This window comes from Oncorhynchus mykiss, chromosome 21, assembly GCF_057628025.1.
Source record: "Oncorhynchus mykiss isolate SJ-2025 chromosome 21, ASM5762802v1, whole genome shotgun sequence".
In the NCBI taxonomy this organism is placed as follows: domain Eukaryota; kingdom Metazoa; phylum Chordata; class Actinopteri; order Salmoniformes; family Salmonidae; genus Oncorhynchus; species Oncorhynchus mykiss.
The window spans coordinates 37,103,536-37,120,000 of NC_143042.1; the positions used below are offsets into that span (position 1 = coordinate 37,103,536).

The window sequence follows — 16,465 nt, forward strand, 5'->3', positions numbered from 1 at the left end:
CTCCCTACATCCCTCCCTCCCTACATCCCTTCTTCCCTCTCCCTCTCTCACTTTCTCTCCTCCCTCCCTACATTACTCCTTCCCTCTTTCCCCCTCCCTCCCTCCCTCCCTCCCTCCCTCTCGCTCACCTCCACACTCAGCCATCTCCCTTGCCCCACTGGTGACGGTGGAGGTCTCATCCGGACAGACCAGACACTCTCTGGATCCCAACCCAGGCTGGTAGTACCCCAGCGGGCACGACTCGCACGTCTCCAGCCCGTTCACAGAGTAACCTCCAGGCTTGCACTGCTCTGAAACACACCCATGGAAACACATACAATATAACATATACTAATAATGAGTTTATTGAGTTTATAACCTTCAATATTATTTAGGAGTAACACCACCTGGTGTTATTACATTCATGAGGAGTAGAGTTGACGATACAGTATTTTAGGACCAGGAGTTTCCCTGGTCAGATCCAGCTAGTTACTGGGACCAGGAGTTTTCTTGGTCAGAGAAAACTAGTTACGGTTACCCAGAGTTTTACTGGGCAGAGCCAACTAGTTACTAGGGCCCAGAGTTTTTCTGGTCATATCCAACTAGTCACTGGGACCAGGGGTTGTCCTGGTCAGATCCAGCTAGTTACTGGGACCAGGAGTTTTCCGGTTCAGATCCAACTAGTTACCGGGACCCAGAGTTTTCCTGGTCAGTTCACATGGCCCTATGTACAGTATGGCCCTATGTACAGTATGAGTCCACCTGAGTACCTTGTCCGTGTGATTAACCTTGTCCGTGTGTTTAACCTTGTCCGTGTGTTTAACCTTGTCCATGTGTTTAACCTTGTCCGGGTGTTTAACCTTGTCCGTGTGTTTAACCTTGTCCGTCTGTTTAACCTTGTCTGTGTGTTTAACCTTGTCCGTGTCTTTAACCTTGTCCAGAGGATAGTGTTTTACCTTTGCACTCGTCCTGGTTGCGTGCATGGAGGTAGGCTGTGGATGATCCATCGGGACAGGTCTTACACTCCATCTGACCCTCCTGATCCTGGTAGGAACCCAGCCAGCAACTCTCACACTCTGCGTACTCCAGGGAGTAGTAGGTCCCCACTGGACACTGGACTAGAACACACAACAACACACATTATAACCACACATATTAACACATTACCACATATAACCACACACAACCAGAGAATAGTTAGTAGGTCCCTACCGGACACTGGACTAGAACACACAACAACACACATTATAACCACACATATTAACACATTACCACATATAACCACACACAACCAGAGAATAGTTAGTAGGTCCCTACCGGACACTGGACTGGGACATCCAGCAACACAAAGGAACAGTGTAAGGCCAAACCTTCATTCATTCATCCATCCATTCATTCATTTGTTCATTTGCACACTGTGAACCTGTTGACCATACTGCGTAGACATACTGCACGGTGTGTATCCCACGGCCCACTACTCACCACACATCCTCCCCTTCAGCACAGACCCAGGTCGACAGAACAGAGAGGCCCTCTTGCTCTCCAGGGACTTGGGGTCAGCCACCACGATCATCTCAGACGACACGTGATAGGATGACAGCGGCTGCTTGGCCAGCGTCCGCTTCAAGCGATTGGTTAGCTGCTCCAGGATCCGCAGCAGGCGCTTCTGATTGGCTACCTCCACTGAGTCGTTCCGGGATGAGGGCTGCGGGATGCTTGCTGGGAGAATGGACGCAGCTCAAAGGACGGGACTCGAAACAACAACACAAACAGATTCAAGTGCACAACTTTGTTTATGTTGAGCGTGCCACCAGCCTACCTGTGATGTTGAAGAATATCTGTATCTTGTGGTCTCTGGTGGTGATCTTACGGTGCCTTTTGCTGCGGTAGTGGGAGGTTCCCGTCCTGGCACTACCACCCTGCTGCTTGGGGGTTCGTGGGCTGTCCGTAGCGAAGCCCGAGTCGAAGTAGGCATAGTCCTGACCGCTCTGGGGTCCCAAGTTACTGCTCCATCCTCCTGGGCCTTGGAGAAGGAGAGGGAGATGGAAAGGGGCGGGAGAGGGGGGGGAGAGGAGAGGGAAGGGGAGGGAGAGGAGAGGGAAGGAGAGGGAGAGGAGAGGGAAGGAGAGGGAGATGGAGAGGGGCGGGAGAGGGGAGGGAGAGGAGAGGGAAGGGGAGGGAGAGGAGAGGGATGGGGAGGGAGAAGAGAGGGGCGGGAGAGGGGAGGGAGAGGAGAGGGAAGGGGAGGGAGAGGAGAGGAGAGGGAAGGGGAGGGAGATGGAGAGGGGCGGGAGAGGGGAGGGAGAGAAGAGGGAAGGGGAGGGAGAGGAGAGGGAAGGAGAGGGAGAGGGAAGGAGAGGGAGATGGAGAGGGGCGGGAGAGGGGAGGGAAAGGAGAGGGAAGGGGAGGGAGAGGAGAGGGAAGGGGAGGGAGAGGGAAGGAGAGGGAGATGGAGAGGGGCGGGAGAAGGGAGGGAGAGGAGAGGGAAGGGGAGGGAGAGGAGAGGGAAGGGGAGGGAGAGGAGAGGGGCGGGAGAGGGGAGGGAGAGGAGAGGGAAGGGGAGGGAGAGGAGAGGGAAGGGGAGGGAGATGAGATGGAATTGGCGGGAGAAGGGAGGGAGAGGAGAGGGAAGGGGAGGGAGATGAGAGGGAAGGGGCGGGAGAGGGGAGGGAGAGGAGAGGGAAGTGGAGGGAGATGAGAGGTAAGGGGCGGGAGAGGGGAGGGAGAGGAGAGGGAGATAGAGAGGGTCGGGAGAGGGGAGGGAGAGGAGAGGGAAGGGGAGGGAGAGGAGAGGGGAAGGAAGGGAGAGGAGAGGGGAAGGATGGAGAGGAGAGGGAAGGAGAGGGAGATGGAGAGGGGCGGGAGAGGGGAGGGAGAGGAGAGGGAAGGGGAGGGAGAGGAGAGGGAAGGGGAGGGAGAGGGAAGGAGAGGGAGATGGAGAGGGGCGGGAGAGGGGAAGGAGAGGAGAGGGAAGGGGAGGGGAGGGAGAGGAGAGGGAAGGAGAGGGAGAGGAGAAGGAATGAGAGGGAGATGGAGAGGTGCGGGTGAGGGGAGGGATAGGAGAGGGAAGGGGAGGGAGAGGGAAGGAGAGTGAGATGGAGAGGGGCGGGAGAGGGGAGGGAGAGGAGAGGAGAAGGAAGGGAGAGGGGGTTATGAAGAGCAATGGTTAGGAAATACTGTACATACATCTCAAGGCCCTACTGCTTGTACAGTACATTCTTATAGGTGGGATAATTCCTTTTTACAGATCTAACCAGGGAAGAAGCCTATAACAAGGTCACATGATCACATGGTTAGGTGGTCAGGGAAAACTCCTGGTCCAAAAGCATATGAAGGTCTTACCGATGGCGAATCCATTTTCATAGTCGTAGTTGTACTCCAGACAGTGGCCTTGGGATTTCACCTCTAACTTGCAGGCAACATCATCGCGACTGCAGATGGTCGGGAGCTATGGATACAATTGCGAGAGAAATGAAACATATACAGTGTGTGTGTGTGTGTGTGCGTGTGTGCGTGTGTGCGTGTGTGCGCGTGTGCGCGTGTGCGTGTGCGAGTGCGCGCGCGCGTGTGTGTGTGCGTGTGCGCGCGCGCGCGTGTGTGTGTGTGCGTGTGTGCGTGTGTGTGTGTGTGCGTGTGTGCGTGTGTGTGTGTGTGTGCGTGTGTGTGTGCGTGTGTGCGTGTGTGCGTGTGTGTGCGTGCGTGCGTGCGTGCGTGTGTGTGTGTGTGTGTACTCCTGTGTTCTCACCATGTCTCCTAGTTTAGTGTTGAACTCCCCAGTGAAGGACTTGACCAGATCCAGGTCATCACAGCGAGAGGCTTCGAACAGCATCTCAAAGGGCTTGAAGCCGTGGTTGGCAATACGGTTCACTGAGAGTACGGACAGGACACGCGCACGCACACACACACACACACACATGCACACACACACACACACGCACACACACACACACAGTCAGAATTTCAATCATGTGTAGTCTGTATGCACACATAATACTGTAACTGTAACATAAGAGGAGAAAAGAGAAGATGGGACAAAATATAAAAAGAAAATGGATGAAATCTCTGTATCCCAAATGGAAGCCATACCCATACCCAGAACTCAAAGACCAGAGCCCAAAGACCAGAGCCCAAAGACCAGAGCCCAAAGACCAGAGCCCAAAGACCAGAGCCCAAAGACCAGAGCCCAAAGACCAGAGACAAGAGACAAGAGCCCAAAGACCAGAGACAAGAGCCCAAAGACCAGAGCCCAAAGACCAGAGACAAGAGCCCAAAGACCAGAGACAAGAGCCCAAAGACCAGAGACAAGAGCCCAAAGACCAGAGCCCAAAGACCAGAGACAAGAGCCCAAAGACCAGAGCCCAAAGACCAGAGACAAGAGCCCAAAGACCAGAGCCCAAAGACCAGAGCCCAAAGACCAGAGACAAGAGCCCAAAGACCAGAGCCCAAAGACCAGAGACAAGAGCCCAAAGACCAGAGACAAGAGCCCAAAGACCAGAGACAAGAGCCCAAAGACCAGAGCCCAAAGACCAAAGCCCGAAGACCAGAGCCCAAAGACCAGAGCCCAAAGACCAGAGCCCAAAGACCAGAGCCCAAAGACCAGAGCCCAAAGACCAGAGCCCAAAGACCAAAGCCCAAAGACCATAGACAAGAGCCCAAAGACCAGAGCCCAAAGACCAGAGCCCAAAGACCATAGACAAGAGCCCAAAGACCAGAGTCCAAAGTAGTACACTACTGTATATAGTGAATAGGGTTCCATTTGGGATGCACCTATGACTAAGGTCACTCACAGGAGCAGTCGGGTCTATCGGGCGAGTGTGGCGGCTCCCACACTCCGTTGTTGGCACAGAAGTAGCTGTGGACAGTCTGCCGTGTGAAGCTGTATCCATCGTTACAGTACAGAGTACAGTTGACCCCGTCCTCTTCATCAGAACAGGCGAACCCCCCATTCACTGGCGCAAATGGTTGCTCACAAGTAGACCCTGGGACATAAGAAAGACACACAGGGTTTTATGGGTAGGATAGTTATGGGGCTGGCTTAATTATATATATATATATTTTTTAAAGCAAGAATGAACTTCTATTTGTTGCATGGGCACCCTGTCTCTACATTGATGAGTAATGTGGTACAATAAGAAGTAAGGAAGAACTGTGGATAGCAAAGGAGCAGTACAGTACCAAACAAGTGATTTGAGATCTATCCCTAATCTCCAAATTAAACATTGTGTAACAAAATTAATGTGACATAAAAACATGATTATTTAAATATCCCTTTAATTCCCTCAAGAAGCCCAGAATACAGCAAAGATACAGAATACAGTAATCCAGTGAACTCTAGTAAACTCTACTTCCTGTTACCTTGTACAGTGATGGTGAGGTCACAGGTGCGATTGTTGCCTGCCTGGTCGGCAGCTGTGTAGCTCACCACCGTCTCTCCCACAGAGAAGAGAGAGCCGGGTGTGTGGGTGGTGGACACACTCAGACGCCCACCTGGGAATGGTACACAACACAACAACAACAATAACCAACACTTACATACTGTACAGAAGCCCAAATTATATTACAGACCTATGTGCCAGTTGCTACATACATCTTTGGATGAATGTATAAATGCCTCATGAGCTTAGTTCAACTTTCGTACCCCATCAGAACCCAAAATATATGCTTTTGTACTCTTTTGTAAACAAAGTAAATGTAAACAAACACTATATAGACTCTAAACATGGTTAAAACTCTAATTTTGATATCATGGATGGTCGATCCTTGCATCCATCGCTCTGTCTACTGTATGAATTTGAGAGGGGTTTCATTTCTCCAGCGCCATCCCCAAGGTTTTGAACAAAACAGGGGCGGGGATATTTATTTGTTATCGTTTCAACTGCTACAAACAGTGTACTTTCTTATCATTTCTTATCATTTTCTTGGTTGAATGCAACCTTCCCACAATCAAGACCAAAATTATGATCATTATTCTGAGTTACTGATTAGCAGTGTTCAAGGTCTATACAGTATATTTCCCCAAAAGTGTATTGCACTTCTGGAATAGGCCATCAGAGAGCAGTGTTGGGTTGCCAGTTAGTGTATACATAGCAGAAGGAGTAACTGTGGGATGAAGTTTCCCCTAAGTACAGATCTAGGATCAGCTTCCCCCCAATCATAACCTTAACCATCAGTGAGGAAAATGTCATACTGACCCAAGATCAACGTCTAGAGGCAACGTCACTCTACTCCAAATGAGTCAGTCTAGTCCTGGTAAACCATATAAGTTATAATAAAGCAGGGCATGTTGACACACGAAAACGTCTGGCTGGTGTCTCTCTGGGCATCACATGGCACCAGAATAATAATCATCATCTGGGCAGTCTGGGGGTAATTGCTACCAGCTGGAGGGATGGATAGGTTGGCGAGATAAAGAGAAGAGAGAGAGTTGGAAAGAGGGAGAGGGATAAAGAGAGAGGGAGAGAGAGAGAGAGAGAGAGAGAGAGAGAGAGAGAGAGAAGAGGGATCTCCACAAGCTGACCTATCATATTCCTCTCCCACGGACACACACACCACTTTAAACACTTTATTTGAATCCACCAATCAAATGTACAAAAAAGGCATCCAAACATTTCAAGTGCATCGCACTCGAGGGTACAGAGAGCACCTCCTTCCCCAAACAGCTAGGCTGCCCATGACTGCTGAAACAGAGCAGTACCTAGCCAATTGCTTTGCCCTAGTTGTTGTCAGGCCCGCAATCTGGAGGCCACGCACTGCAAGCCTGCGTACGTGGCCGAGACTACCAAATATCAGCCCCACCAGCTTGCACCTCCACCTGAGGCTGTCCGAGCGTGCACCGAGGGGCTGGTATTTAAGCAGCTTCGCGGCAAAGGCCTGCTCCATGTGGACGTCCAATGAGCAGCCCACTTCCAAAATGAGCACCTCCCCCTGGCCTCCCCCACAACAACAATATTTGGTGTATTTATCTGAACTATAATGCATAAAATGTGTCACACACACACACACACACACACACACACACACACACACACACACACACACACACACACACACACACACACACACACACACACACACACACACACACACACACACACACAGTAGAGAAGAGAGACATTCTCATTCCTGCCAGGCTGACAAGTCTGGCTGAGTGGTGTCCTGGCCGTGTCTCCCCAGCCAGCCAGTCTCTAATTAAATAGAACCCAGGCAGCACCAGGGACACGTGTGTGTGTGTGAAGCGGGGGGCTGGGGGAGTGTTGGGAATCAGGGCGTGGGCCTGATGGAAAAACAAAACATGCTGACGTTGGATCAACGTCGCAGTGACGTCGTCGCGCCACCTCAGCTGAAAACCACCATGTGGTTACTTCTGTTTGTTGAAGGCATATCATGTGTGGACCTTGGCAGGAAGGTTAGTGTGTGTGTGGGTACTGTATGTGTCTGAGTATAAGTCTGAGTATGTGTGTGCGTTCATGCGTGTATATACTACGTGTCTACGCTAGGTGTGTACGCACACGTGTGTGTGTGTGTGTATCTATTTCTGTGTGGACCTCGCTTTGTGCACGGGGGCATTGTCATACTGAAACCCGAAAGGGCCTTCCCCAAACTGTTGCCACAAAGTTGGAACACAGAATCATCTAGAATGCCATTGTATAATGCAGCGTTAAGATTTCCCTTCATTGAAACTAAGGGGCCTAACCCGAACCATGAAAAACAGCCCCAGACCATCATTCCCCCTCCACCAAACTTTACAGTTGGCACTATGCATTGGGGCAGGTAGCATCCACCAAACCCAGATTCGTCCATTGGATTGCCAGATGGTGATGTGTGATTCATCGCTACACAGAACCTATTTCCATTACTCCAATGGCGGCAAATTTACACCACTCCAGCTGACGATTGGCATTGCGCATGGTGACCTTAGGCTTGTGTGCGGCTGCTGGCCATGGAAACCCATTTCATGAAGCTCCCGACGAACAGTTCTTGTGCTGAGTGTTGCAACCGAGGACAGACATTTTTTTACGTGCGTTGTGCTTCAGCCCTCGGCAGTCCCGTTCTGTGAGCTTGTGTGGCCTATCACTTCGCAGCTGAGCCGTTGTTACTCCTAGATGTTTCCACTTCACAATAACAGCACTTACAGTTGACCGGGGCAGCTCTAGCAGGGAATACATTTCACGACTGACTTGTTGGAACGGTGGCATCCTAGGACAGTGCCACGTTGAAAGTCACTGAGCTCTTCAGTACGGGCCATTCTACTGCCAATGTTTGTCTATGATTGCATGGCTGTGCGCTCAATTTCTACACCTGTCAGCAACGGGTGTGGCTGAAATAGCCAAATCCACTCATTTGAAGGGGTGTCCACATACTTTTGGCTATGTAGTGTACCTGTATCTCTCAGATGTCTGAAGTGAATTGAACCAGCACCCCTCTTTAATAGCATGGCAATGACATTAACATACTGTCTGTACCACACCCTTGTCTGTCTGTCTGGTTCCCACCATTCTATTGTCACACACACACACACACACACACACACACACACACACGCACACACACACATATGCACATACTCAGACACACACACACACACACACATTATTTCCCACCGTCTCTCTGTCTCCTTTTTCGAATCACCTGACGGAAAAGACCCTGTTTAACCATTAGTCCCCTCTGGAGTGAGAGAGCGAGAGAGAGAGAGAGAGAGAGAGAAACCGAGAAAGAGAGAAAGAGAGAGAGGGAGCGGAAGAGGTGCAGTCTGGGATACCGCATACCTGAGTTGTCGGAAAACTGCGGCACCTCCCAAACGACGGCCGTCTGCATGTCTGTGGCCTGGAAAGTGGGAGGCGACCTGCACCTGTCAATCACAGGGGGCTCCGTATCTAGGAAGGAACACCATCACCGTTGTCAGGGAGGGAACAAAGTTTGACCATGACAACCAAGTATGCACAACACATTTAGAAGAGGTAAAGAAGGACATTTCATGTCCACCTGAATGTTGGATTTTGATTGAGTGTTTAGCACTGTAGCTACGTTAAATTAGAACTACTAACATATTAGCAGTAGTAACATTCCTAAAATCGGATAACAATACAATGTAACCCTATGTTAAAGTATGCTACGTTATATAGTCTTAGTGGTATGCGCTGTTTTCAAGGGCACCAGTTAAGCATGTGTGTGTAATAAAAAAAAAACACTGCGTTTCTTCATAATAGCACATGGAAATGTTTACGGCTTACCGCAGTGCTTTTCCCCCTTGAGTTCTGAGGGTATCAAGTGTGTGACACTGGACACCCTTATTTTTCACACGTTGTGCACTTGAGTTTGCTTGGCACCTATGACTACTGTGTAGACGAGTTATTTAGCCAGACGCTTTTACCCAAAGTGACTTACAGTAGACGCGTGTTTAATACGTTATGTGCGGGCCCACGAGGGAATCGAACCCGCAACTCCGGAGTTTCAAGTACCAACTGAGTCATTGGAAATAGGAACTACCACAAGTATTTCCTGAAAACGTAACCTGATCAGGAAAAACTCTGGCCGCTAATTAAAAGCTACAGTATAACTAGGGCCTGGAGTTTTTCCTTTTCCTGGGTCAGGTCGTGTGGTCAGGAAAAATCAGGGCCACAATCTCAACTACTTGTTTCACATTGGTTTTGTTTTGTTGAGTTGTTTTATGATTGGGATGTGGTTCTAATATATGGTTGTGATATGTGTTTGTGATCTGATGGTTGGGTGTGATGTGGTTATGAGGTGGATGTGATGTGGTTGTGATGTGGTTGATTTTTGGTTGTGATCTGACCTCACCAATGACAGTGACAGTGAAGGTACAGTTAGCCTGGTTCCCGGCACGGTCTGTAGCTGCATAGGTGATCCTCTCCTCTCCTATAGGGAACAGCTGGGGAGGGGTGTACACAGGTTTCACCTGGACCAGGACCTAGAGGGCAGAGGTCGGAGGTATTTGATTTTTGATTTAATTTATTAGGATCCCCATTAGCCGACACCAATGGCGACAGCTAGTCCTAATGGGGTCTGACACAAAACTAAAAAGACATTACAGACAAAGGACTTTACAATTGACATAGATTTAAAAACATTAACATTGAGTGTGTGTGTGTGTGTGCGTCTATCAGTTACACATACAGTACCAGTCAAAAGTCTGGACACACCTACTCATTCAAGGGTTTTTCTTTATTTTGACCATTTTCTACATTGTAGAATAATAGTGAAGACATCAAAACTATGAAAGTACACATATGGAATCATGTAGTAACCAAAAAAGTGTGAAACAAATCAAAACATATTTTAGATTTTTGCACACTCTTTTGACTGATACTGTACATGCCAGTACATATACACAACAAGTAGGTTACATGCGGGAGAGGAGTTGTGCCGTGAGGTGTTGCTTTATTTGTTTTTTGAAGCCAGGTTTGCTGGTCGCTTTCTTTATATAAGATGGTTCTGTATAATACTATATCTTTCCTTGAATTTGTTCTGTGAAAAGACCCCTGGTGGCATGCCTGGTGGAGTAAGTGTGTGTGTCAGTGCTGTGTGTAAGCTGACCATGCAAACAATTTAGAATTTCCAACACATTAATGTTTCTTATAAAAACAAGAAGTGAGGCAGGCAGTCTTTCCTTAACTCTTAGCCAAGAGAGACTGGCATGCATAGTATTAATATAAACCCTCTGATTACAATGAAGAGCAAGACGTGTCGCTCCCTTCTGCTTCTGCTGCAGCTTAACTAGGCCTTTCTTTGCATCACTTGACCATATGACCGGAAATAATCAAGATAAGATAAAGCTAGAGCATGCAGGACTTGCTTTATGGAGTGTTCTGTCAAAAAAGCTGAGCATCTCTTTATTACGGACAGACCTCTCCCCATCTTTACAACCATTGAATCTATATGTTTTGACCATGACAGTTTACAGTCTAAAGTAACACCAAGTCATTGAGTCTCTTCAACTTGTTCAACAGCCACACCATTTATTACCAGAGTCAGGTCTAGAACTTAGGGAATGATTTGTACCAAATACAATGCTCTTAGTTTAATAGATGTTCAGGACCAGTTTATTACTGGCCACCCATTCCAAAACAGACTGCAACTCTTTGTTAAGGGTTTCAGTGACTTCATTAGCTGTGGTTGCTGATGAGGAGATAGCTGAATCATCAGCATACATAGACACACATGCTTTGTTTAATGCCAGTGGCAGGTCATTGATAAAAATGAAAGAGTAGAGGGCCTAGAGAGCTGCCCTGCGGTACACCACATTTGATGTCACCATGTTTGACATTAGAGAACCTTCCATTAAAGAAAACCCTCTAAGTTATTTTAGATAGATAGCTCTGAATCTACGATTTGGCAGAGATTCAAAAGCCATAACACATAATTCTTCTCAACAACAGGTTATGATCAATGATATCAAAGGCTGCACTGAAATATAACAGTACAGTTCCCACAATCTTCTTATTATCAATTTATTTCAACCAATCATCAGTCATTTGTGTCAGTGCAGTACACGTTGAATGCCGTTCTGTACAAGCATGCTGAAAGTCTGTTAATTTGTTTACAGAGAAAAAGCATTGTATTTGTTAGGGGTAATTAGGGGTCAGTGGTCAATAGAACACCGTTACCATTCAAGGTCCTAAACGATATCTTAACCGCCATCGATAAGAAACAATACTGTGCAGCCATATTCATTGACCTGGCCAAGGCTTTCGAGTCTGTCAATCATCACATCCTCATCGGCAGACTCGATAGCCTTGGTTTCTCAAATGATTGCCTCACCTGGTTCACCAACTACTTCTCTACTAGAGTTCAGTGTGTCAAATCGGAGGACCTGTTGTCCGGGCCTCTGGCAGTCTCTATTGGGGTGCCACAGGGTTCAATTCTTGGGCCAACGCTCTTCTCTGTTTACATCAATGATGTCGCTCTTGCTGCTGGTGAGTCTCTGATCCACCTCTACGCAGACATCAGCATTCTGTATACTTCTGGCCCTTCTTTGGACACTGTGTTAACAACCCTCCAGATGAGCTTCAATGCCATACAACTCTCCTTCCGTGGCCTCCAACTGCTCTTAAAGGCAAGTAAAACTAAATGCATGCTCTTTAACCGATCGCAGCCTGCACCTGCCCGCCCGTCCAGCATCACTACTCTGAACGGTTCTGACTTAGAATATGTGGACAACTACAAATACCTAGGTGTCTGGTTAGACTGTAAACTCTCCTTCCAGACTCACATCAAACATCTCCAATCCAAAGTTAAATCTAGAATTGGCTTCCTATTTCGCAACAAAGCATCCTTCACTCATGCTGCCAAACATACCCTCGTAAAGCTGACCATCCTACCGATCCTCGACTTAGGCGATGTCATTTACAAAATAGCCTCCAATACCCTACTCAATAAATTGGATGCAGTCTATCACAGTGCCATCCGTTTTGTCACCAAAGCCCCATATACTACCCACCACTATGACCTTCTTCCTTTGGCCGCCTCTCCTTCCAGTTCTCTGCTGCCAATGACTGGAACGAACTACAAAAATCTCTGAAACTGGAAACACTTATCTCCCTCACTAGCTTTAAGCACCAGTTGTCAGAGCAGCTCACAGATTACTGCACCTGTAAATAGCCCATCTATAATTTAGCCCAAACAACTACCTCTTCCCCTACTGTATTTATTTATTTATTTAGCTCCTTTGTACATTCTCCCATTGCAAATATACCATTCCAGTGTTTTACTTGCTATATTGTATTTACTTTGCCTTTTTTTGCCTTTACCTCCCTTATCTCACCTCATTTGCTCACATCGTATGTATACTTATTTTTCTACTGTATTATTGACTGTATGTTTGTTTTACGCCATGTCTAACTCTGTGCTGCTGTATGTGTCGAACTGCTTTGCTTTATCTTGGCCAGGTCGCAATTGTAATTGAGAACTTGTTCTCAACTTGCCTACCTGGTTAAATAAAGTGTGAAGCAAACCCATGCACAGACACAGTGTGTGACCGTGTGAGAGAGAAGTCTTGCATCTCGCTCTTTTCAACATCAGCGGTACTGCTCGTGGCAACCTTTTGCCTCAGGTCAGTTACGTATGCAAACACTAGCATCCCCTGGAGGAGTAAAGAGACAGGCCTCTCCTCACCTCCTGCCCAGAGTTGTCAGTAGCAGCAGGCACGTTCCAGCTGATGTTGGCAGTGCCACGCCTCTCGTCCGTCTCTGCCACCACGTCTTTGGGGCACTGGACCCAAGGGGGCTCTGAGTCTGGATGGAGTGAGAAAACAAAACCACAGATGAAAGGCAGAGATGGAGAGGTTGAGAAAATAAACAACAAATAAATGACAGTCTGAAGTATTCGAGTGGATGGAGAGGATGGATAAAGAGGGTGAGAAAATAAACAACAACGATAAATCTCTGTAAAATCCTAAATCAATTTGATTCTGTTTCAATTCCAGTCAGTTTAACTTGACATGATGGGACTTGACATGAGGGCACTCCACATTATTGTCATTCAATAAGATGGAATTAACTCCAACTCTTCTAAGAACAATACCCAGTGGGTAAAAACTGGTTGAATCAACGCTGTTTCCACGTAATCAAAAACAAAAAAATCTGTGATGGCGTTGAATCAACATGGGAAACTGATTTGACTTGAAAAAAGTCATCAACTTACAGGCATTTTGTATTGTTTTCATCCAACTTTGAACCTAAATCCAATGACATGGTGAAATGTTCTGTTGATTCCACGTTGAATTCACTTTTGTTGAAAACTCAACCAAACGTTGAACTGACGTCTGTGCCCAGTGGGTACACTTACAAGAGGGATATGAACTAAAGCAACAAACCGAGGAAGAGACTTTGGCTTCATCCCAAATGGTACCCAATCCCCTACATAGTGCACTCCTTTTGAGGGGATGCAGACTTCTACATCACACATCGTCATATGTGGCCCTGCTACTTGTTATCACTGTGATGTCACATATAACCTCTGATCTCTCTAACACAGCACGTCAGAGCCCCCTCTGTTTTTAATTCATTGTGCTGTAGTCTAACACATTGACTTCATAGCCAATTATATGTCCATCTTTATTATCGACATCACCTCATAGCCATATAAGTCCATTACAGCTGTCGCTATCTCTGTTCCATCCCTTACATCAACATTAACCCTCTAGGATATACGAAGTACATGTCCAGGAATACTGCAAGCTGTACCTCTAACAAACTGTCCATACAACTACTAGCGCAAAGCTAACCCTTTGTACTGAGCACCAGTTCCACACAGCTAGTTGTGTCTAACACATCTAACACCTGATTCCCTCTAACCTTTACTAAGCCAGGTAGGTCATTGAGAACAGGGCTGGACTACATGTTGTGTGGAAGTTCACAGCTGGACATGACCCATCTAGTGAAGTATCCGTCTCTATTAAACTTACACACAGCCGTCTGATCAGATCTGCCAGGGTTTTCCCTTTATTGGAAGGGAAATATTTTACTGTTTGTGTAATAGGTATTATGAGAGAGGCTGGAACCAGGTCAGCTCTATACTCTTCTCTATTCTCTTCTCTACCTAACTCTTCTCTCTTCTCTAATCTCTTCATTTTTCTTCTCTACCCATCTCTTCTCTCTTCTCTAATCTTTTGTCCTCTCTACTCTTCTCTTCTTTTCTCTCTAACCCCTCTCTTCTCTAATCCTATTTTCTCTCTAATCTTCTTCTCTCTACTCGTCTCTTATCTCGTCTCTTCTTTTCTCTCTTCTCTTTTTGCTCTACTCTTCACTTCTCTCTACTCTTCTCTCTAATCTTCTTTTCTCTCTACCCCTTCTCTTCTCTCCTCTTCTCTTCTCACTTCTCTCTTCTCTTCTCTCTTATTCTTAATATTTTCCTCTCTCTCTCTCTCTCTCTCTCTCTCTCTCTCTCTCTCTCCCTCCCTCCCTCCCTCCCTCCCTCCCTCTCTCCCTCCCTATTAAAAAGAGAGGGATGAGAAGAGCAGATGTGCCAGTGAGAAGAGAACCAGAGGAGACCCACCTTGGCCTCAGCCATCCTATGGATCTCAATGACATTCCCCATCCCTCTCTCCACTCCTTTTATCTTTACGACGTAACTTCCACTTTTTAATGGCACAGCCTTAATCAGCCTGCTTTCTATTGGAGGCCATGAGGGATGCGTGTGTGTGTGTGTGAGCATGTGTGCTGGCGCGGGCGCGTGTGTGTGCATGCGTGTGTGTCCATGCGTGCATGTGTGTGGATGTGTGTATGGATATAAAGCCAGAAACAGTACTCTTTCTACAGCCACCTCTTTCACCTGCAAAGCATCTGGAGAAGCTGTATACAATTACAGCGTTGTTCCCCCAACCCTCAAACACAGGGATTGGTCCTCCTCTGTATTAGGGACTACTAAAGCAGTCAGCAGAAGGTTCACATGGAAAGAAATGCACGGAAGGTGCAGAAGGGGTGAATGGAAAACTGTCTCACGAGCACACACACACACACACTCACACACACACACACACACACACACACACACACACACACACACACACACACACACACACACACACACACACACAGTATCCTACATTTTATTTTACCTGTGCAGGTGGCTTTATGGACATTAGCGCTCCAGTCCCCGGAGGAGAGACAGCGTGCCTCCAGGTCTCCCTGGAGACGGTAACCGTGGCGACAGGCAAGGCGGCACAAGGTGCCAGGCTTCACTTTCCTCTGTCCACAGGCAGGGGGCGACAGCAGGACGTTCCTCAAAGTCACCATGGGGGGACAACGCACCTCTGAGGCGAGAGAGAGATATACAGTACAGTACCAGTCAAAAGTTTGGACACACTTACTCATGCAATGGTTTTTCTTTACTTTCTACTATACTATTTTCTACATTATAGAATAATACGGAAGACATCAAAACTATGAAATAACACATGTAGTGACTGAAAAGTGTTTCAAACCAAAATATATTTCATATTTGATATACCAGATTTCCACTGAACAGATTATAGGACCGATTTCCACCAGTCTAATGTCAATTGCTTGTGTTTCTTGGCCCAAGCAAGTGTCTTCTTCTTATTGACGTCCTTTAGTAGTGGTTTCTTTGCATAAATTATTTCATGAAGGCCTGATTCACACAGTCTCCTCTGAACAGTTGACGTTGATATTTGTCTGATACTTGAACTCTGTGAAGCATTTATTTGGGCTGCAGTTTCTGAGGTGCAGTTAACTCTAATGAACTTATCCTCTGTAGCAGAGGTAACTCTGGTTCTTCCTTTCCTGTGGCGGTCCTCATGAGAGCCAGCTTTTGCGACTGCACTTGAAGAAACTTTCTTGAAAGTTCTTGAAATGTTCCATATTGACTGAACTTCATGTCTTAAAGTAATGTTGGGCTGTCTCTCTCTATTTTGGTTAGAGTCCGTTTGCGCTGTTCTGTGAAGGGAGTAGTATACAGCTTGTACGAGATCTGCAGTTTCTTGGCAATTTCTCGCATGGAATGGCCTTCA

General features: G+C 47.2%; 1 protein-coding gene across 6 annotated transcripts in view; it reads right to left on the reverse strand.

The window, feature by feature from the left end:
- The window catches only part of svep1 (sushi, von Willebrand factor type A, EGF and pentraxin domain containing 1), a 132,941-nt gene that overhangs the window by 38,864 nt on the left and 77,612 nt on the right, over nucleotides 1-16,465 (reverse strand). For all 6 annotated transcript variants that reach the window (XR_016490317.1, XM_090214558.1, XM_036957868.2 and 3 more), the window contains 12 exons: nucleotides 15,554-15,748; nucleotides 13,111-13,229; nucleotides 9,778-9,907; nucleotides 8,745-8,852; nucleotides 5,335-5,466; nucleotides 4,767-4,958; nucleotides 3,725-3,846; nucleotides 3,322-3,427; nucleotides 1,799-2,002; nucleotides 1,462-1,698; nucleotides 936-1,097; nucleotides 129-290 (listed from right to left, as the gene is read on the reverse strand). Coding sequence is in view for 5 of the 6 variants with exons in the window: in XM_090214558.1 (XP_090070684.1) it covers nucleotides 129-290; nucleotides 936-1,097; nucleotides 1,462-1,698; nucleotides 1,799-2,002; nucleotides 3,322-3,427; nucleotides 3,725-3,846; nucleotides 4,767-4,958; nucleotides 5,335-5,466; nucleotides 8,745-8,852; nucleotides 9,778-9,907; nucleotides 13,111-13,229; nucleotides 15,554-15,748 (1,869 nt within the window). In the remaining variant the exon portion in view is untranslated. The remainder of the gene's footprint in view (nucleotides 1-128; nucleotides 291-935; nucleotides 1,098-1,461; nucleotides 1,699-1,798; nucleotides 2,003-3,321; nucleotides 3,428-3,724; nucleotides 3,847-4,766; nucleotides 4,959-5,334; nucleotides 5,467-8,744; nucleotides 8,853-9,777; nucleotides 9,908-13,110; nucleotides 13,230-15,553; nucleotides 15,749-16,465) is intronic.